General features: G+C 44.0%; 2 protein-coding genes across 2 annotated transcripts; both read right to left on the bottom strand.

Annotated features, from left to right (window-relative positions):
• Positions 1 to 12,504: 12,504 nt before the first annotated feature.
• Positions 12,505 to 15,438, bottom strand: LOC112901590 (UNC93-like protein 1). The gene is made up of 2 exons (XM_025970537.1): positions 13,970 to 15,438; positions 12,505 to 12,931 (listed from the first exon to the last, which is right to left on the bottom strand). Exons 1-2 carry the CDS (start codon positions 15,127 to 15,129, stop codon positions 12,691 to 12,693), a joined length of 1,401 nt encoding a protein of 466 aa, XP_025826322.1. The 5' UTR covers positions 15,130 to 15,438; the 3' UTR covers positions 12,505 to 12,690.
• Positions 15,439 to 18,558: 3,120 nt separating this feature from the next.
• On the bottom strand, positions 18,559 to 22,625 carry LOC112901135 (UMP-CMP kinase 2-like). Its single transcript, XM_025969978.1, has 9 exons — positions 22,213 to 22,625; positions 22,010 to 22,057; positions 21,854 to 21,902; positions 21,497 to 21,614; positions 21,234 to 21,390; positions 20,661 to 20,741; positions 20,238 to 20,345; positions 19,683 to 19,747; positions 18,559 to 18,895 (listed from the first exon to the last, which is right to left on the bottom strand). Exons 1-9 carry the CDS (start codon positions 22,516 to 22,518, stop codon positions 18,889 to 18,891), a joined length of 939 nt encoding a protein of 312 aa, XP_025825763.1. The 5' UTR covers positions 22,519 to 22,625; the 3' UTR covers positions 18,559 to 18,888.
• Positions 22,626 to 23,142: the final 517 nt, after the last annotated feature.

The raw sequence follows: 23,142 nt of genomic DNA, 5'->3' as shown, positions 1-23,142 counted from the left end.
GCGCTTGACGTACTTCCGATGAGCATAGGTTGTGATGAAGTTATCGTGCCCGGCTCTACTTGGGAGAGATACAGTTTCTCTCATCCTGGAGCTAGTGTGAGCGAGTTTTTGCAAGCATGCGTGTTCGACCAAAGTACTGAAGAGTGACGTGCAAACATGTAACTTGCTCATGTTTATATTTTGCTATGAACTGTAAGCTTGGTGTGATGAAGAATTGTAACATGGGAATGTGTTGGTGAAAGAATGATTTGTGTATGCTGCTTTGCATGATCATGTCCTTCGAGGCATAAAGACTAGTTCTTTGCGCTTGAAAAATGTCTCCCCTCTCCCTAGTCTTTGTGACTCGGAGGTTGCGTTGGACAACTGTGTTTTTTGTTATTGCCTTTCATCACAACAGAGGCTTGGCATTTGTTTTGGTTAGTAAAAAACGTCTCCCCCCTCCCAAGTCTCTGGTGTGCGAGAGTTGCACAGTAGCTGTGGTATGGAATTTTGACTGTCGATTGATGTTGCAATGAAGACTAAATAGTTTTGTGTTTAGGAAAAAATGTCTCCCCCCTCCCTAGTCGTTGTTGAAAAACAACCATCTTTGCGTTCAAGTGCTTGTTGTTCTTTTGTTTTTCTTAGCCGAAGTATTTTTGGCTTCAAAACCGCTTGGGGTCGATAGCCCCTTAGCTTTCGAGTGCTTGTTGCACTTTTGTTTTGGTGCCGAATGTGTTTTGGCTTCGATACCCTTAGGTTTGACGGACCCTTGGTTTTTTAGTGCTTATTGCACTTTAGATAAGTATGCAAAGTCTGTGTGGAATGCTAGCTTTGCTAAAATACATAATTGAAGCCTTCATGAGGCGATGGTCAATGTTCGCAACACGGTGCTTCGACCTGGGCAAGATTTAGGGAAGGTAACTCTTTATTCATTTGGAGAGTTATTACAAAGGATCCACCTTGTTAAAAACCTCACCTCCAATGTGGAGTCCCCTTTGTGAGGAAAAGAGTACGGTCCTTAATAACTTTGAAGGAAAAAGAAAGAGGAAAAAAGAAGCCTACGGAGCCTAAGTCTGCTTATGGTTTTGCAGGCCGGTCTCATTACATGAGATCATAAATGTAGTATTTCTTCAAGCTATCAGCATTCCATGAATGCTGCAGCTCGTGACCTTTGCTGTCTACCAGGTAGAAAGACCCCGGCCGATTGCTTCTGGCCACAAGGAATGGGCCGTCCCATTTTGACTGTAAATTCCTGATGGTTTCAGCGTTGGGCTTCCTCTTGAGTACCCAATCACCCACTGATATATCTCTTTTGACAACCTTCTTGTCTCGCCGTTTTCTTGTTTCTTGTTGATACTTGTTTAGATTGTCGGCTGCTTGCAGAATATCAAGCTCGATTAGATCAGCTTCGCTCGAAGGATGTTTGTCTTTTTCTTATGATTGAACTTGGAGGCTTCTGTTTTTTAGCTCTTCTGTGTGGCAGAACCACCTGAATTATTCCGGCTCAAGTGCGCTAGTCATCGCTATACAGCCGATACTAACTCAACACACTTCAAACAGAACAACCCATTGGTCTGTCGGGTCTCCGCCCGATGCAACCACGGTTCAACAGGATCGAAGCAGGTTTACCTCGCACGAAGGCGAGTTTACAATTGCACACAACTCATCAACTTTTAAATCACAGGATATTAAACATTATTACAAAATGTTCGGACTTAAAGTAAACTTATACAAACATTGTTAAAACGACAAGCTAAACAGCTTGTCCAGGTTTACAGCGGAAGAAAAATTAACGCGCGACTACACTCGTCACGGAGGTGGACACCACACTCAGCCTGAAGTATGGCGTCATTCAGGAGGGTCACTGCTAGCCGGGGACGGATCCCACTCCACGGACCAGCCAGAAGTTGGCCATGCAGGACTATCCGTGGGGTTCTCAAAGGTCACACCTGAAAAATTCACTAGCAAGATTGAGTATACTAATACTCAGCAAGGCTTAACCGTTTCATGGTATACCTAGCCATGTAACTAGACTCATGAAGGTTTAAAATAGTTCTGGGTTCAATTTCAGCTGAAAAGCAACAAGAGTATAATCTATTTTCATGTTTTAGCTTTCAGATTCTAGGCTTATTAACCATTCTAGGTAAGCACCTATTCTAGACAAACAAGGTAGAGATTAACATCCATTCAGATTATTCCATAATGGTTACTGTTCTTACTCTACGTGGCAGAAGGAATAAGCAGTCTCAATCTCTGCGAGAAACGGACGATTCTGAATCGAATTTCCAGACCTTACAAGGGTAAACCTAACTCACACGCTTGAAACATCCAAAGATCATTCCGAAGCAACCGTTTCCCTCATATTCCGGGTTATGGATCAGGGCCGCCACAAGCGACTGCAGGACCGTACGCACACCAATTGTGCAGGACATACGTCTATAGCACGACTATATGATCATACTCCTATCTGCTACGCAGAACGTACTCCCACACGTCGATGCGTGTGTACAACAGAAACCAAATAATCGAGTGGTGGAGACATGTCCATTTGCCGGGCCAATCAAGTACTAGGCTTACCGCTTTACCATATTTCGCGGCATGTGGCTAGTACTTTCAAATGCTTAGCCACCACTACCACACACTGCGACCTTATCAACTTTGATCAACACAGACGGGGTAACCTTCCGAGTCATGATACAGCATATGACCCCGTCCATCATCCTTATAGTGATGCAGAATAGTAAGCATTCAACTCCTATATCGCGCGAGTGATAGGAAATCACCCGACTTCTACCGGTCTTATTAGCAGAGCATCTATCCGATATGGACTCAGGTACAATACATAAGTTCCTAGTATCAATGCATCTAGGATTCCATTTCAACTCCTAGACTTAATGCAAGATATAATATATAAGTATAAAATTGTAGTAAATTGAAATACTGCGTTATGCATCGGGGCTTGCCTTCTTGAGCGAGGCTGGGGGCAGGAGTGTCAAGGATTTTGGAACTTTGGTTCGGAGCTTCAGTTAGAGTCTCGACGACATTCACTGGGTCTTCAAAAAACCCTGGCTCAGTTTCCGGAACTAGCTCGTAGTCTCCGTCGTCAAGTGTCGTTGACTCTACATGATATGTAATGATTTGATTAGATGGTTCTCAAGTTAAGTGTTTTATTTCACAATAAAGTTGCAATCCAATAGGTTAATACACTCAAACTCATAAAGCAAGAGGGTTAAATATAAACTCATTATTAGTATTCTAGTCCAATTATCCCATTTAATTGAATTAGGTTAACAAGTTTGATTTTTAATTTGAAATTTATAAAGGTATGGCCTTGAATTTTTGTGTGTAAGCTTATTCCTAGTGGATAAGCTTCCTATGAATTTTTGATAATTTTCTGAAAATAGACATTAGGGTGTTCAAATTTAGTTCAAACTTCAAGTTTAAATGCAAATCTTAAGTAAAACAGTGTTCTAAATTCCTAAAATATTTACTATGGACTATTATATTGTAGATCACACATGGTAAAAAGATATAGGTATAAAATCCTTAGTAGCATGCTTAATTAAATTTAAACCCCTTTCAAGCTTAATTTGCATAAGTTTAAACTAACTTAGGCTAGGGTTCAGCACTATAGTTGAAAATTGCGCACAAGCTCATTCATAACATAACCAGGTTACAAACCAAAATTCACCATCAATAGAGCTAGCATGCAAAAGTTATGCTCAAACTACCCTTTTGTTAAACTTTAAAATAACTCAAAAAGCATTTAGTTTTGAACCAAACTTTAGTAACAAAAGTAGTTGAGTTCAACTTCTAGAGTACAACAAAACTAGTTTGACCATTTTTGGATTTTTCTACAAATTCCTATGAATTTTACAAGTTGGTTGATTTGTGTTTAGAGAGGGGTGCTGCTTTCTCACAGATAAGCCCCTGGAAACATTTGAATCTTCGCAATTGAGTCCCTGGCTGGACTACACAGGAAGTCCGATCGATGCCAATCGAATTCCAGCAAGAGAGCTCACCAGCGGCGAGGGGCAAGTGAGGGGAAATGCCCAGTAACTCACGGCGGTCTCGGGGGTGGCCGGGGTTGAGGCACAGAGGGGCTGTGGCGGCGTAACGACGGCGAACAGGAGCGGGCGGCGGAGGTCCGAGGAACGTCATCGGCGTTTCGGTGGCCGGAGAGCAGGAGGGCGGCGGGGAAGTGGCTAGACAGCTTCTACGCGATGATGTGGTGCTGATGATGTGCTTGGCTAGGGCTAAGAGGCGATGGATCAATGGAACGACGGTGAGGCCGAGTGGCGGCGGAAGCTCGAGCTCACCGGCGTAGTGGTCCGGTCGTTCCGGTGCACAAGAGCGAGATTGGGCGGGCTGGGGAGCACCAGTGGGTGGCGGCGGTGCTCTAGGAGCACTGGGTCGGGGATGGGAAGCGGCGTGGGCGGCTGTCGACGGCGAGCAGAAGCTACGGAGGAGGTCCGGTGAGGCGCGGTGGTCGGGAAAAGAAATGGCCATGGAAATGTGGGTGTGGGAACATAAGAAGAAGTGCATTGGGAGCTCCAGGATGTGCTTCGAGTTGAAGAGAGGGCACAGTGAGCGATAGCTAGTGCTGGCGGCCGGCGGCAAGCGTGGCAGTCGCGGGCGGAGCTCGGACAGTGGCGGGGGCAGCGTGGCGCGTGCGGGAGAAGACAGCGGGGAGAACTAGAGTGGCGGTCGACCGGGGAGCGACGTGTGGGGACTGCTAGAAGTAGGAGGTGGTGCTGGCAGGGCTGCAATGACGGCGAGCAGCGGCGGAGAGCAGTTCGGGCGGATGGCCACGGCAAGGCGAGGAGAGGCCCGCGCGGTCGGGTGAGCGGTGGCGGGGTGCAGGAGTAGCATGTGGTGCACAGAGGGGCGGCGCGGGGCAGTTAAGGCTCAGCACATGGCCGGCGAGGGTGTCGGGCAGAGCGAAAACAGAGCAGAGCAGAGCAGGGGAGCTGGAGGTAGACGAAGGGTCTGACTCGTAATTTTCCAAAAATGTAGGGACTCTACTATAAAGACTAGATAACTTTCAAACCATAGCTCAAATTAAAATGTGCCCAAAAGCAAAAGTGTAGAGTTCAACAAGATCTACAACTTTGCTTTAAGGTTTAGTTGCAAAAGAGCTAAGGATTTGAAACTAACATAAAACTTGGTAAAGCTTTAAACTTTAAGTAAATCCTATTTAAAATTCTACACTACACTTGCATCCTATGGGTAGTTTTACCTCTATTTGGGGTTAAAAGTAAGTTCTTGACTTTTCACACAACAACCTTCATATGTTTTGATTTTTACTTCCCATTCTTGCCCATTTAGCACTAAAGGGCCTAAATTTTACAAAATTACACAAATGCCCCTTTTCCTTTGCATTCAAATGTTAGCACACCTACACAAAATCAAGCATACATACTTTCTACTAGCATTTAGTGTGTTTTAATTCTAAGCACCTGAATGTCACATTCTGGGCTCATTGCCTCGGCCCCATAGAGTAGTCTCAGTGGTGTGAATCTAGTTGCTCTAGACTCGGAGGTGTTGTGGGACCATATATCCTTCGGGAGTTCATCTGCCCATTTTTCTTTCTTTTGATCGAACATGCATTTTTTGATGCTTGAAAATATTAGCCCATTCACTCTTTCGACTGCCCCATTGGACTAGGGTGATAAACAGAAGCGAACATGACCTTCGTGCCAACACTATGGCAGAATTCTTTGAATAAATTAGAATCAAATTGCTTCCCATTATCGACAGTTTGCTCTTTGGGTACTCCGAATCTGCATATGATATTTTGCCAAAAGAACTTTCTGACTGCTTCGGAAGTTATATTGACTAGCGGCTTAGCTTCTATCCACTTGGTGAAGTATTCTATTGCTACCACGGTGTACTTGTAATTTCCCTGTGCTATGGGTAAGGGACCAACAAGGTCCATGCCACATCTTTGGAGTGGCCATGCCGGAGGTATGAGCTGCAAGGGTTGTGATGGCCTATTGGATTTTGGCCCCATCATCTGGCAGGCTTCGCAGGTTTTGACTATTTGCTCTGCGTCTTTTAGTGCCAACGGCCAAAAGAAACCCTACCTGAAGGCTTTAGCTACTAGGGTCTCACCCCGATGTGAGAGTTGCAGAGTCCATAGTGGATCTCGTTTAGCAGTTCCTTACCCTGTGCTATGGGGATGCATTTTAGCCATGGTGCTGTGACACCGGACTTATAGAGTTCACCTTCGGATACAAAGTAACCCCTTGCTCGCTGGGTCATTCTTTTTTTATTTGTTTCATCAGTTGGCTCGAAGTGACCTCGAAGGTATGCCATTATGGGGGATCTCCAATCTTCGCTGAAGATGGTGTTGATTTGCTTTCCTTTCTTTTGTCATATCGAAGGTGTGCTCATTTCTTCATAGAAAACATCCAGAGGCAAGGGTTGTTTTCTGGCTGCTGCCTTTGCCAGCTTGTCTGCTTCATTATTTGGTGCTCTGGGTATTTGCTCAAGCAAGAAGCCGCTGAAATATTTCTCCATTGCGCTGATTGCCTCTAAATAATATATCATTTCTTGGCCTTGGGCATCGGACTCTTTCTCAATGTGATCTAAAATGACCTTCGAGTTTGATTTCACTGTGAAATTTTGGTGACCAAGAGCCTTCATCTTGCGCAGGCCCAGCAATAGAGCTTCGTATTTGGTTGTGTTGTTTGTACTTGGATCTAGCTTGGTGAAATTAAGTTGAGCTGCATATCTGATCTTGACTCCCAAAGGTGATTCAATGATGGCTGAAATGCCAACTCCGTCTTTGCACCATGCTCCATCGCAGTATATTACCCATGGCTCTATGGGTGCCTATTCCTCGAAGGTTGGTGATGTCCAGTCTGCAATGAAATCTGCAAGGACTTAGGATTTAATGGATGTTCGTCTTTCAAAGTCTATGTAGAATTTTGATAGCTCTGGGCCCATTTGCTGATTCGACTCGAAGCTTCTCTTTTGTTGAAGAGATCATGCAGTGGTTGATTGGTGACTACGATAATTTTGTGAGCTTCGAAGTAGTATCGAAGCTTTCTTGATGACATAATGATAGCATATGCAATTTTTTCCAACTCCAAGTAGAAAAGTTTGGAGCCTGAGAGTGCCTCTTAAACGAAATATACCGACACTTGTCTGAGAGATCCTTCGATCTCCTTTTCCAGCACTAGGGCTGCACTGACTACTGAGTGTGAGGCTGAAACTTATAACAAGAGTGTGTCCTTTGGATTTGATGCTGTCATCTTGGTCATTTTGATAAGATAATTCTTAAGGGAGTTGAAGGCCTCCCTTTGTTCTTTCCCCTAATCAAACTTGTTGGCATTGTGGAGGACTTTGAAAAATGACAAGCTTCAATCTGCAGAGCAAGGGATGAATCTGTTCAGAGCTGCAATTCTTCATGTAATCTTCTGCACGTCTCTAATAGATTGTGGCTCTTCCATGTTGGCTAGTTCCTTTATCTTGTCTAGGTTAGCTTCGATGCCTTTGGTGGAAACCAGGCATCCTAATACTTTCCCTTTATGCACTCCGAAGATGCATTTTTCTAGGTTTAAGCTGAGGTTCATAGCTTGAAGGTTGGCGAAGGTTTCTGGCAGATTTGCTACATGATTTTTTGCCTCTTAGTACTAGTTACGATAATGTCATCCACATAAGCTAGTGCGTTCCTCCTTAGTTGAGGGCCTAGGACCTCGGAAGACATTCTGGAGAATGAATGTCCAGTATTTTTTAGACCTTCGGGCATTCTGGTGAAGTAGTAGGTGCCGAAGGGGGTAATAAAGCTTGTTTTTTCCTTGTCTTCCTTTCTCATCCAAATTTGATGATATCTGGAGAAGGAATCCAAGAGTGACATGAGCTGGCTATTGGCTGCATCTTCGACCACTCTATCAATTCTTGGGAGACAGAAGTCGTCCTTCAGGCAGGCCTTGTTCAGATCAATGAAATCAATGCACATACGCCACTTCCCATTTTTCTTCTTGACCAGCACAGTGTTTGCTAGCCATGTTGGGTACTTGACCTCTCTGATGACATTGGCATCTAGTAGCCTCTGAACCTCCGCTTTGACTGCTGCAACCTTGTCATCGGACATCTTCCGCAGTTTTTGCTTCTTGGGCTTGATCGAAGGATCAATGTCGAGTCTATGTTCGATGATGTCTCGGCTGACCCCATGAAGGTCACTAGCAGACCATGCAAACACGTCTTTGTTCTTGCACAAGAATTCAAGGAGCTCTTTCTCCTCCGCTTCCCCGAGGGTTGCACTTATTGTCACCATCTTGTCGAGCATGTGCTTGTCAAGGTGGACCTTTTTTGTTTGGCAATCCTCCTCGATGTTTGCCTTCTCTTTATCTCTTTTTGGTTCTTTGAATGGTGGAGGTTGTGTGTCCGCTTCGATGTGGTGCACGTTTCTTTGACTCGGAGCAACACCCCTCTCTATATCTCTGGACAATTGCTGGTTGCCATGGACTGTGATAATTCCTTTGGTTGCAGGGATCTTCATGCAGAGGTACAGCGGGTGCACGACAGTTTTGAACTTGTTGAGGAATCCTCGCCCAAAGATGGTGAGATAAGGGTAGTTCATCTCCACTACATCAAAGGTGATGTTTTCTGTCCTTGGGTTAGTCAGGTCCCCGAAGGATATTAGAAGAGGGATTTTTCCCAAGGCGTTGACTCTTTTTCCTCCGAAGCCTATTAGCGGAATTTCTGCTGGCTGTAGGAGGTTTCTATCAATGTTCATCCTGTCGAAGGTGCTGGAAAAGATGATATCAGCGGAACTACCGGTATCCACAAGGATTTTCCCAATCGTGCGTCCTTGGATATTTGCCTCTATGACCATGGCATCTGAGTGTGGGTAGCTGATGAGATTGACATCTTGCTCGAAGAAGGTTATTGGCATGTGTGACCATTGAGTTTTGACCACCAGGCCGTCCACCAGGATGCGGTGAACTTGTCTGAAGTAGTCACGCCTCTGCCTTTTGTTCTCGAACTCCAGCAATGATCCTCCGACTATGGGCATTATCGTGCCGAAGGTGGGCAAAGCGTTTTGGGTATTTGGCTTTTCTTCTTTGGGAGCAAGCATTGGCGGGGGTGGAGGCAGATCTTCTTTGGGTGTTTGGAGTGGCGCATGGCTAGTAGCTTGTGAAGGTGCTAAGCTTGTGGATTGAAGGGGATTTTGCCAAGGGAACGAGTATGGCTGGTAATTGAAGGTTGGGAATGGGGGTTGTGATGCCTAGGCAGTGTGGCTTACTATTTTCTCGCCCTTTTTTTCATCTTCCATTCTTTCTAGGGTTTTCTTTTTCTCAGGGCAGTAGTTGGTTGTGTGGTCTGAATCTCTTCTGTGGAAGTGACAGAAGAACTTGTTGGGTTCATTGGGGTTGTTGTTGTTTTGATGCGGAGGTCCTTGGCCGCAGCCCCGGCCTCGGCCTCTTCCTCTGGCTCTATTTGATCGCCCTCCTCGATGCGAGGGTTGATCGAAGGTTGTGCTTTGTTGGGTTGGTGGTGGGGTGATGAAGGGCTGGATGCTTTGGGACTCGTCCTCTTGTTGAGGTTGGACTGGGTGGATGTATTGTGGGTTTGGTCGAGGGTTGTAGTGGTTTGGGTTATGCCATCCTGGTTGATAGTTTTGTCTCATCATTTGTCTCATTTCTACCATCTTCTTGTGATCTGCATCGGACCTTGCATACTTTTCCATCACTGCATATAGCTCTCGAAGGTTTGCTGGTGGTTCTCTTGACAAGTGAGATGCTAGTGGCCCTGGCAGTAAGCCTTCGCTGCATTTTTTTATTGCCAAGCGTTCTAGGAAGTTTGGAACTATGCTTTCTTCTGGACAAACCTCCAAAAATAGTCATAGAGGGGTTCTTTGTCTTGCTGGAGGCATTAGAAGTTATCGGCTGCGGATGAGTCATCCCTCTTGAAACCCTGGAAATCTTGTCTGAGTTTGTTTTTGAGGTCACTCCAACTGGTGATGGACCTTGGTGGCAAATAGGAGTACTAGTTAGCGATTGGACCTTCGCAAACTATGATGAATGACTTAGCCATGATGGATCATCCCCTCCAGCCGATGCAATTGTGACCTCATATGTTATGAGGAATTGGGTTGGATCTATAGAGCCATTGTATTTTGGAAGCTGGACAGGCTTATAGCCTTGCGGCCATGGGACTTGCTGCAGTGTCACCGATAGTAGTGAACTAGGATCGAATGCTTGTGGTGGGGGTGATGGTCTGTGGGTTTTTCTTTGGAAACGATCTTCATGATGGTGGTATCCTTCGTGGTGAGGGCTATGGTTTTCTGTGTAGTGGTTGGTGGTTTGGTTATTGGAAGGTATTTCCTCTTCTTGTTCGTACTCTTCTTGAGCGCTTTGAAGGTCATCGAGCTCTGCTTGCATCTCTGTTAGCTTGCGCTTGGCATCTGCCAGCTGCTTGGCCTCTTGGGCTTTTTTTTCTTAGCCGCTACTTGAACGCTAATTTTGCCCTTTGCTTTCTCCACAGCTTTGAGTTGTGCTAGGACCTCCGCCTGTGTGGGCTCTACTACTGGTTCGTGTTCGGTGGTGTCTTCAAGGGTCTTAGTTCTTGGCTCTGGGGGGTTTAGCTTTGTATTGGGGATAGGGTTTCCTCATTTGGGTGGCTCAGGCTAAGTGTTTGTCCCGGAGCTCACGGTCTTCTTCTTTAGTGGTGCCATCGGAGGTTTTTTTGTCAAGCTGAGATTATGTTGGGCGCCTCTGTTGGGATCTGAAGGATTATTTTCCCAAATATAAAAGTAGGAGTGGTGTTCTAACTCAATATGGTAACTTTTATGCACTCACAAAATCTTGAAAAATCATTCTGGTTAAAGTAAAAGGTGAGGGTATTTATATCGCCTACCTTCGTTACATAGTCTTGATAATGCCCCTACCTACCCGGAATATCCGTAGGATATTTCCGATTTTTTAGTCATTTCCGGACCTTGGAGTGTACAATTTGCTCGCTACAGGGTGGTCACGCTTCTCATGTGACATCGAAGGTTCCAAGATACCTTCGATCTTCAGTCACGTACGCGCCCCCACCTTCCGTTCCGCTGCTGAGGTCTCGGCATCATCGAAGGTTGTGCAATTGCTTCCTTCGTCATCCGGAAGTTGCTCGTGACCTTCAATGCGCTCGCCACAGGTCCAAGCGGCTGGTCCATCCTTGCGCGAAGGTTGTGATGGAACTTTTGCGTGTTCAGCATGGCGCGAACCTTCGATCATCACAGAAGGGGCTAATCCTGCAAGACAAATGAAAGCTCGTGTGGTGCTTTTTTAAACCGTTCGAAGGTTCCTACCTGGATACTTATGCACTTCGATTTTCAGCGTAACCTTGAGCAAAACCATCTCGGGGATGGCGATCCCCAACAATGTGATGCAATTCTTTAAAGCAGCTAAATCTTATAAAATTTTTTAGTTTGGATAGGATGTAAACATTTTGTACCAAATGGAAAACAACGTATATCTGGTATCTATAATCCAGACAAGAACCGCAATACTTCGATCAAAATAATGATAATGTAGAAGTGAAAAAACATGCAAAATAAAATAATTTGTCAAAAATGGTTGTGAGAAAATGCTGATGGCATAATTATTGTTTCATGTGTAGCCAATTACAATCACACAATAAACATGAGATTATTTTTAAGATATATTCCTAATATATGTTTACCTCATTACAATCACACAATAAGCTATAATCCTTTATCTTTCCCACGTGGCATAATACGCTCATAGTCTATATGTGACCGTACATGCACATATTTTATAAGTTCATGTATCCATTTGCATGTTTTGCAGCTTGTTGGACTAAAGCGATACAACCATACAAGTTGTTGTATGGTGTGCGTAATTTACTCAATCTATAAATCACCTGCTGCTTGGTTGCTCCTATGCTAGACAGCTATGGTTTAACGTTCTACTTAGCCTAAGATGGCATTTTCTCACCCCTGGTAATCTTGATGGCTCTCTCGTGGATTGGTGGGCGCGTTCATGCAAGAGGTTGCAAAACGCTGATCGAAATTGCTTTTGACTCCTTAGTCAGCCTCAACTCATGGATAATTTGGAAGGAACGCAATGGGTAGAGTTTTCGACAGCAAACAACTGACGGTCGCGGAACTGCTCTGGCGTGTCAAGGAGGAAGCTGATGTTTGGTTGTTGGCGGGGTTCAAGCAGATTGGTGCTTTTCCTGCAGCTTTTGGTGCCCCCTCTGGTCGCACATTGTTAAGCATGTAATTTTTTCTTTGACTTTTGGTTGGTCGAGCTTTGGAACTCTTTCCTTAGCTCGTTGTACTGGACACTTTTCTTCTCCCTCTTAACGAAATATGTGCTCAGGCACTGTCGTGAAAAAAAAACATTTATGTATGAGTTTATTTATAGCTTTATGCTGTAAAATGCCCATGTCCTTGTATGTGTGTATAAATGTGTATACATATGCGGCGACTATGCCTTTTGAGGTTATGAATATTTGAATTTAGATAAACCATGAATTGCTCAAAAATCGCACATACGCTACAACGCAAACAAGGAATAATGATCACCATACTTAAGCTCAACTAATCTCAACAAGGAAATAGTAATTACCAACGACCCTACCATCCCCATCATGTAATCCACATACATAAACACCACACTCTAAATTTCTCTTCGTCCTCGTGTACTTTCTTGATTTCTACAACACTAAAATCCCATCACATCTTGATCCTTAGTGAAAGCTGGTTGGTGCAGACAGCTTACTGTCTTTCTCCTTTCCGTCCTCGACCGAGGAAACCGAATTGTCCTCGTCCTTCACAGCCAGGAACACCAGCAGGGCAAGCAAGGGGTAGCTGATGGTCATAAGCCCCCAGTTCACAAACAACTGCGATAGCAGGGACGCCTTGCGCCTGTCGACTTGCCATGCCACAGCCGCACCCGCGCTCTGCACCCCCTTGTAGAACCCAACGTACCTGTATCAAAGTTGAAGAGTGGTTCAGGCAAGAGGTTTCTTTTACCCTCGTGGCACGAATGCTTCAAAGATGGTTCCATAAGAAAATTGTTTGTTTTATCTCTCTCTTCCCCATTTTCAGAAAGGTTGCCAGCCGCATATTACTTATTCAGAGTGCTGTCTGAGATAGGTGTTTTAGAAAAGGCTTGTTGGAGTAGGAATCTTTGAGGGGGAAGCTGGATAAGAATCGCTGTCCCAAAGCTTTTGAAGATTGTTGTTGGCAGTCTTTAGTTATCAGAGATGACGTGCTGGTATCTTAAAGATTAACTTCAGCATCTAATAAATGGCAAAAGGACTTAAACCGAAACTCTGTTTTCAGCATGTTAAAATGAATTTTGGCATCTAACAGATATTGCAAGGTGACTGCTTGCTGCTCATAAACTTTTAGCGTATACATATTAAACACGTTGCAGTGCTGCCTTTTAACCAGTAGTATCTTCCACGATGCCCTTTACACCATACCGGAAGAGTCTGATATCCCACGGCTTCAGTTACATTCTTTATATGAAAAGGGGACACAACCAATTTCAAGTTTGGACGATTAACATGGCAAGGTGGCAGCATGGGTTGTGTCGCTTGAAGTGGTCAGTAGTCAATGGAATCTCCAGTCCAGATGTACTGAATTTGACTAACAAGGAAACTGGAAGTACTTTATCCCTTCCTAATTAAATCAATGCTTAATTCAGTCTGCTATGCTACTGAGATCATGGAACTCTTCAGACAGTGATGACCAGGGCGCTATCTATTTTCGTGAATACCACGAAGGCATATCTGATTTTATTAAACTGTGCTTTGCAGTTTAGTGCAGCAATCTGTCTTTGTTATCCTAAAATCCTGAACGAATTGTTAGTTTCAGCCAACTGACCACATGGGAACCTTCTTAGCTAGTACTAGTAAGGTAAGCAATTTTTTTATTAGTAATAACAAATTGCTAAGAGTACGTTATTGAATGAATAGTAAAAAAGAAAGAAAATGGATTGAGTTGGAGCAGAGTCATTACCTGCTGAGGATTTGGGAGTCATTTGCCAGGGCCCCAATGATCCAGTAGATAAGGCTCTGGAACATTGCATCCAGCAGGCCGTAGCTGAAGTAGAGCAGGAATGGCCCGGCATATCGGTGGCCGTCCTTGAAATCGATACGGTTGGCCAATTCGCCGTGCTTGTACTTGAGCTGGTTGGCCAAGCCGCCTCCCCAGATTGCCGTTCCGATCAGGGCGACGACGAGGACCCCGAAGAGCCCCCTCTTCCTGCGGCTGGCGAAGCCGAAGTCGAGGAAGTAGCCGATGCCGGCGGAGCCGAGCATCTGCGCGCCCCAGTAGAAGACGTTGTTGAGTCCCTTGGTGCGGAGCGTGAAGAGTGCGCCGTTGACGTTGTTGAACTGGTACGTGTAGAAGAAGTTGCTCGCCCAGGCTGCGGGGAGCACGAGCAGCATCTTCCAGTTTGCGAAGAGCTTGAGGATCTCTGCGCCCTCGGTGGCCGGCGAGGAGAAGGTGACCCTGGTGGCCTTGGTGCCGTCGTCGCGGACAATCCTCACCGGCGGCAGGACGAGGACGGTGAGCGCGGCGCCGAGGAGCATGAACGCCATGAAGGCGATGTAGGTGCCGTCGTTGACGCTGGCGGGCTTGCCGCCGCTGTTGTAGTTGAAGGAGAAGGGGAGGAGGCCGCCGAGGACGCCGCCAAGGTTGAAGAGGCACCAGAAGAGGGAGATGTAGGTGCCCCGGCGGTTGGGCGGCGGGTAGGAGGTCATGATGGCGCCCTGCGCCGCCCAGAGGAAGCCCGCGCCGGCGCCGAGGAGGGCGCCGGCGGCGACGGGGAAGGCCTGGGAGGCGTGGTGGTTGTAGTAGAGGAAGGAGCCGGCGTAGAGCGGGTAGGTGAGGGCGCCGAGCAGGAGCGTGACGCGCGGGCCGAGGAGGTTGTGCGCGGCGCCGCCGAGGACGCCGAAGACGGCGAAGAAGGCGTAGAGGGCGGTGTTGGCGTTGTCGGCGGTGGTGTTGTCGACCTGGCCGCCGCCGCCGAGGCCGGAGAGCGCGTTGAACATGCCGGGGCAGCAGAAGCAGATGATGCCCAGCAGGGACACCTGCGCCAGCGGCGAGTTGTACCGGAGGAGGCCGCGCTTAGCCGGCGCCTCCGACGGCGGGCCCTCCACCTCCGTCACGGCCATTCTATTGTATGATTGTATCCCCGGCCCCTTCCCCCCTCTAATGGATTGCTTGATTGATTGGTCTCTCCGATTCCGATGGGGAAATCAGAAATGGCAGTCAACTCAACGAGGGGATCAGTGGCGGATGGAGACGAAGAGCAGGAGCGAGGGTGGTATATATACAGATCGAGATGGATCCTGATTTGTTGGATTCATCGTTGCGTTGCAAAATCGAAATGTTAGTTTTGGCGAGGCATTTGGGGGAGGGAAGAAGAAGAGATGAAGAACCTACATTGTGACATTTGGAGGGATGCCCTGCAGCCACTGCGAGTATGATAATTTATTCATCTTATTAGTGCTTCCACCTTAGTCATCTTTATTTTACTAGAAAATAGACAACATTTCGTAAAAATGCTACCAGGTTTATAAAAGTTATATCGTAAAATTTAAGTAAATTACATCCTTTTAAGAACCGATCACGCGGAAGTGCACTTCATTGGGGCTTTTGTTATACCTGAAACTACATTATACTATTTATCAAATCAACTCCACATAAGAATACCTCAGTTATCATATTTATTGCCAAACATCGTGTTAGTTATCTTTCCTACTAAGAAACATATATCAGGCTTCAACAGAAGTATATTTTTCTTGTACAAAATGGAATTTTGATTTTGTCAATCCTAAATTAATTTTATCTTGATATCTCCGGGCTCAGTTTCTTGGAGATCAGTTTCTTGGAGATGCTCTACACTGTATTTAAGAATTATTTAATGTGGATGGAAATTATAAATTTGTTTCTGAATTTGTTTGGAGTTCACTGGTACTCCCTATCGTTTAGCCAGCAGCCTAGTTTTATCCCCATCGAGATTCAATGGCATCGATCTGGCTTGACACCGGGGACGGACTAAGTAAGTTGGCAAATATTCGTGGCTGATTTCCTCGAGACACAGCACTCAGATTCTTCAGTTGGGAGCTTTGGACATGATCGCTACTGCATCTTTGTCCGTCCTAGTAAATCACATTCGCTACATCTTTGGAGTACAAGACACAGCAGCCAGCTAGCTATTTATTCACGAAGAATTTTGGCATTTGCGTGATGCATGCCCTCGAGTCCGAATTCAGGGCTGTCTTAGCTTGTGCGTATCTATATGTGATGATGAGTTTAATCTGCACTCGCAAGTAGCTATTTTCACCATCATAATATTATCATGCGTATGTTTACATACTTATTTATTATTTTGAGTATATTTATATACTTATTCTAAGATACTTGAAAGGGATATATACGAAAAATTTTGAAAGCATCCCTATTTTTTAAATATATATTATTATACCTTAGTACTAGCATATAAAATTGAGTATAATCATATACACCTCGTACATACCTTTCATTAGATCAGATACGTACTGTATCATGAGATACACATGTAGGAGTAGCTACAAACGCATGTAGAATAGATTTTTCCTATATATATATATATTCTAATTGGGTGAGGGCATTAAATAGAAGATTTTGACAAATAATTGATACAAGAGGAAATTGTATTTCAAAAATTAATTGAAGCTCATTATCAAAGAAAATGGACAAGAAAAGGGACCTACCTAAAGGGATCCTTGTAAAGTGACTTACTATTTATATTTAATGTAGCTACTTCTAGCATTCAAATTTTATCTCGTAATATAGCTACTTTTAAGTTTTCAAGTGGATTTTTTAGTACAAGAGGTCTAAAATACCCCTCTTTGCATGCAAATTAATTATGGCATGCAGATTTAGAAAAGCTATAATTATTCTCTTGATCAGTGCATGGTAAGTAAATAAGAGTAATATAGACCTTTACTGTCCATTATTAATTTGTCTGAAAAGCTCTAAAATTAGCTATACTATGAGACAGTGGGAGTAGATTCTTACTTATCCACTGGTGAATTTTCCGGACCATCAGATCTACATCGAACCATTCAGATTGACCACTAGGAAAATTTCATTTAACTTGATGGTGCATACTAACCATTGGATTGCAACGGCATTTCCGAGCCAGCCGGCACTAAACATTGTTGATCTGCATTAGCTGCAGCCGGTTGTTACGCTCATAAAAACAATGCAGTATTTGTTGCATGCATGAGCCAGCCGATAAGCGGTGCTAAAAGTAAAAAAGGTTTGCAAAGCAAGTTGGTAGCGCGTAAATGTAGCTCGAGGACATCGAATCCGTTTGTCATCATTCACCATCAGGACATGTAAAAATAATATGGGAGGCGATTGAAATCGTAGCCTGTTGCTAGCTAGTTTTGCTCTGGAGTTGACGTAGCTACTGACAGGAGCGCAGCAAGGCAAATTGCAAGCCGGCCGGATACTAACAGAACTAAAAGTTTAAACTGGTTGATTTATACATCTTCTCTGCGAAGAACAAGAAGGAAATAAACTGTTGTGGAAATAAAAGAAATTCAACTGATGATGCGTACGTGAGCGTCTGTGTTTCGGGGGGGGGGGGGGGGGGGGGGATCAAGTGACGGTGTAGACGGGACGGCAAGCTCACGCATGAGCAGTTTTCGAGTCGTGATCTCCAGCACAAGCATCGACGATGACCACCCGAAAAGACTCCAAACGCAACCTCGTCATGCCGATGATATGAGACTCCTTGCGTTTGTTTGCTTGCGATGCATCTTCGTCTAGTTGTTCTTTAGTTCTCCAGCTGAATATCGCTCCTCCCTTCAAACAAACTCCAGTTGAAACTCCAAGGTGGCAACCACAATACGCAGTTTGAAAATTTTAAAATTTTCGGTTCAAGAGACAATACTTGTCAGTTTCTGAATTTAATCCACCCGTAATTGCCGTGTGGAGGCCGTCATGGGGCCAAATGGCACTGCAGAGTAGTCAACACAAAGAAACAAGAATTTGTTTTTTGGATACTCAAAGAAACAAGAATTGACCTCCTCCGTCTCATGAATGAATGTCTGATGATAGCATCATCACCCAATCCTTTTCCCGTCCAAGAATTGAAGTGCTTCAGTAATCAAAAGATCCGTTGGATTCCTTTCAGCGGTTGCGTGGCAGTGCCAGTGCCGGCCCTCCATTTGAAAACTGGCAAATACACATATCATAGGCACGCCGGCTGCAGCAAGACAAAAATGGGCTACAAAACTACAAATGCTTTCATACCCGATCCCACGTATTTTAAAATGCATAGTCCTTACCGGCCGGGAACCAAGAAAGCCTTAAAAATTAGTAGAAGGCTGCGTGCCTGCAAAGCTTTTCTGTTCTCTGAAAGTCCAAGTGACCAGCCAGCCACGGCACCCCATAGACTTCAAATTAATCAAGAGGCTCCATGTAAAACAGTTGCACATATGGTTCTCTACTCCATCTTAGTAACCAGCCACTAAATCCGCATAAAGTTACCACAACACATGCCGCTGTTTTGATTTTCTCCTGTCTCAATCTCAGGTAACCAAATCTTATATATCCGCATCCATCATAAATCGGAACCAAGTGAAAAACAAGACATAAACACAGAGCATGGGCAGAAAACCATATGTAGAAGTTGCAGTACAAAATCAGAAAAAAAAGGTAACAAATAATGCCTGCCATGCAGGACGAGCTTCAGGTTAGATGTGTCACAAGTCATATGTGTTTCCGTGGGTATTATTGGGTAAAGGCATAGCGTGTATGTACAATTACTGCGCCGAAGTTTTAGACGGCGCAAAGTGGGCACGGGCTTTAAGACAAATAAATACCAGATAATTCCTAAGAAAACTCCAGGGATTCCTTGGAAGACAGTATCCTCGTCAGAACCTGCAGAGTGCAAATTTCTGTTGTTCATGATCTTAGTCTAATATGAGCTAATGATTGAAATTGACAGTAATTAAAATTCTCTTTCGACTGCATGTTAACAAGTAATGCACGAGTTGCCCTACAAATGGTGAAATGATTACACCACCCTTTTATACATAACCTAATGAAGTTGGGGCCTGCAGATGCTGTCGCTATCATCTAAATGGGTCAACAAAATGGCTACAAGCATAGCTTAAATGAGTCAACAAAAATACAAATACATCCCGTTCCATCCTTATCCTACTCTCTTGCTGCCATCAGCACCAAAAGAAAATGGCACCTGCTCATTTTGCTTGTGAGCCATGCCTTTCTTTGTTGTCAACCATCAACACAAAGGGCACGGAATCATAATAGTCAGGCTTTTACTAGCAATAATGATTAGCTTAGCTGATAGCTTTCTATAGCTACAATGGCAACCTTACAAGTGAGAAATTGTTTTTTACTTTTGAGTAGTGATGGAAAAATGTTACCATGAAACAACTTGCTACCAATTCCCAGTTCATCATCATACATGACAACTACCGATACACAGACAATTTGGTGCTACTAGATAATAGCAAGCAGTCATATAAAGCAAAAACAAAACTTCTTTAGGACAGCCACACATGGTTCACTACTCTAGGGCATATAATTAGACATACCAAATATGTGGTCCCTTTCTTCTAGGAGAAGAAAAACAACATAACCATTTCTATAACTTTATCATCAATCTTTGGAGAAATTTCAAACGTCATTCACTGGGATTTACCTTAAGGATGAAAAGAGCTTGCGGACTGCTTCAAAGATTTCATCTGCAGTGCCCGTGGCATTTATCTGCATGCAGTTGAACAGTTCTAATGTTAGAAGTACTATACCCTCAAGTTGACATACAGAGAAAAACATTCTACCACGTATATCCCTGGTTCATGTCCCTTTTGCAGCAATTTAGCGACCTAATGTATGCAAGCCATGTTCCCCAGATGATCACAACACAGTTGCTCATCTAAAATCTAACAAATAAGTAATTTCACTTCTCCCCAAAACAAAGAAAGTTGAGGTTATACAGCAACGCAGACGTTAACAAAGAAACTGCATCATATCTGTTTATTTTTGTGTTTCAACACATCCCACCATTTATGCTTCTCTAATAATATTCTTCTTGAGTACATACACTGAGATTAGATAGATTCCGGGATACAGATAGAAATTTTACAGTTAGACAAAGAAGCTTTATCATTCAGCTTTGCAACAAAAGGAGTTAGAGCAATGTAAGATACAGAAGTTGTCCTGTTTGCATAGCTGTGTGCAGAAACAGTTTACTTACCTTGCAAACCTTTCCCCTAGAAGAATAGTAGTCAACAACAGGAATATTCAAACTCTCAAACACTTTTAGACGCTTCTTGATTGTCTCAATGTTATCATCAACCCGCCCCTAAAAGGCATATGTGAGAAAATGACAAAATAATAGAAAAAAAGGAAGGGATTGACATAACTTAAGATTAAACTTAATATATTCATATTTGTATTGTCATATTTCAAAAAACTCAGTAGATTTCTGCTAAATATTTGTTATGCGCCTTAGATTACTGAGCTAAATAAGTTGGTTTTTCTTTTTTTTTCCTTATAATGAATGAATAGAATTCTATTTTCAACTATGGAACATGATTGCTCACACTATACTGTGGGAAAATCATGCTTTTTGAGTAAATATCAGTCTAGAGTTCAAGAGCAAAGCGTAGAGACTAACCTGGTTACGGCCTAGAAGTCGTTTAACCATCTCATCCTCAGGACAGTCAAAGAAAACCACAATGTCTGGTTCTCTTCCAACCTGAAAGTTTTTGGTACACATACACTGATGTATTAGAATTGAGAACAGGTATGAAGGACAGAAGGAGTATTAATTTACATAAATACAGAGCAAAAAACAAACTCAGGTGTCATGCTGGTCTTCTTAATAAATGACTGCACCAGCACTAATTGATATAAGTACTCCAAAAGAGTGTATGATTCTCAAGCATAACAAAGTGATTTGTACAATTGTGATCATCTGCTTATTCATAAGACATACTAGTAATACAAGTCTAGGCCAGCATGCATGCTGAAGTCAAAAGAATAAAGTCACGTCTGCTTAAGTTATTAAATAAAGTGAGCAGCTTTAAACAGCAGAAAGGTCCATCCATGTGAAGTATTGGCAAACAAAATTCAACCAGAACTGATGAATTGAACTGCATGGAGTTTGTAATTGTTTATCCACAAAATCAGTTAGTAGGTAGTCCTGAACTATCAATGCAATGCAATGCAAGGGTCAAAATTGACTTACAATTCTTTCAAAAGTGATTCTGTTTTCCTCACACCTTGGGAAGCCATCAATAAGAACCTTATTGGCACTGCTCGTTTCCATAGCTTTTCTGATGAGTTCCACGGTTATCTCTGATGGGACGATCCTCCCTTCCTTAATGATGTCCAGGATCAACTCCCTGAAGTGTAACCATGTGTGACGATAAAGCAATGCACTGAAATCCTTTGCATAGGGAGGGCATCCAAAGATTGACGGAAGGAGATCATGTGACAATATACTATTACCCTTTCTCACTGCCAGATGCTATTTCATGGCGTAGAAGGTCGCCAGCGCTCAAATGGGCAAATCCGAAATCCGAAGCTATCTTGGTGCATTGTGTTCCTTTGCCACTCCCAGGACCCCCTACAGGCAGGAATTGATTGATGAACCATGTGATTATACAGCATTGAACCAACCAGAGTCAAACTTGAAATAGCATCGGTTTGACATTCGTTGTGTGGAAGTCTGTTAAGTATGTCTCTAGTAAATATTCGTGTTCTTTTTACGGTCCGTATATGCGGGGGCAAAAGTGCATGTAAAGTAGGCAAAGTAGAATCTTCATCTCAGAAAATAAAAAAAGAAGAAGAAAAGGGAAACTTTACCTAATACGAAAGCAATGAACGGCTTCTGGGAATTGCCACCATCACTTCCCTGGAGAAACAAGAGATCCATGTGAATCGATTATTCACACGCGAGGAGCAGCTTATGCTGCAGAAGCAAACAGCAATGCATATGTTTGAGAGCAAACACAAACTTACAGCTTGGGACGTGAAGAGCCTTGCAAGACGATCGAGAGCAAGAGGTTCCTGCAGCACACAGATCCGAAGCAGGGACAATAAGCGTGGAGGGGAGAGCGGACGACGAGGCGCGGACGAGGTGTTCGACAGAATGCGCGCGGGGCGGGAGAAGGTAAAAGAATACGAAAAGAAAAGAAAAGTGTCGCTGGGCAATAAGATGTTACCTCGCTGGGCAGGAGATGGTGGCGGTGATGCTGGCAAGAAGAGGCGGCTGCGGAGGAGGAAGACGGCGGGGATCGGAGAAGGAGAGCGCCCAGCCGCCGCCGCCACATCTCCTCGGCTCCTCGCAACGCACGCGCTAATAGAGCTCTTCCCCTTCCGGCGCTCGCTGTCGTCTCCTCCTCCTTCCTCCGCCTCTTCCCCTCTTTTTCTCCGTTCCGTTTCTCTCCTCTCTTTCCCTGAAGCAACAAGCTCTCTCTAGCGCTAATCAAGGCCCACAGTTTGTCCGAGGCCCATGGGCCCCCTCTCATCCTTTTTCTTTTTCGTTTTTCTCTCTAGCGCTACATCCATGAAAAAAATTCTGTGCAGACAGCAGATGTATGATTGTTTTTCACAGCTTATTTCCAAGAATTTATGGAGCTTGTAAACCGACCACTCCTACATGCTTACAGTTTATTCTAAAATCTCCATGTGAGTTAGATTTTAATCTTGTGCGTATTTGAACTAGAGAAGAATTATGTTAAAAATATTTTCCTAATATATATGTTTTCCTTTTATTGACTAGAGCGGATTTGTGAGAATATTTTCCTTGTAGATATCTTACCAAGAAATCCCTATGAAAACATAGTCTTTTACTATGCTTTTTTTAATATATGTCGTTTGGGTTGTGTGAGTCAAATTAATTATATTTAGCCGTCGTTATCTTTTCTTAATATTGATAGGTCTCCAGGCCACAATATGTTTCAAAATCTTAATACGGGGGTTATTATTAATGAATTACTATATTACTCCAACAAAAGAAGACGGGGGTAACGTCTCGCGACCTGAGCCTTGACCTGACCCTGACCAGCGGACCCCACCCAAAACCCCCCGCCTCCCTAGTCCCTCCCTCCATCTCCCCGCCCAATCTTTGTCTACCCGCCGTCGGCGGCACG

Source organism: Panicum hallii, chromosome 7 (assembly GCF_002211085.1).
Source record: "Panicum hallii strain FIL2 chromosome 7, PHallii_v3.1, whole genome shotgun sequence".
Taxonomy (NCBI): domain Eukaryota; kingdom Viridiplantae; phylum Streptophyta; class Magnoliopsida; order Poales; family Poaceae; genus Panicum; species Panicum hallii.
Note: the sequence above shows the minus strand (reverse complement) of the source record. Positions and strands in the feature narration are given on the sequence as shown.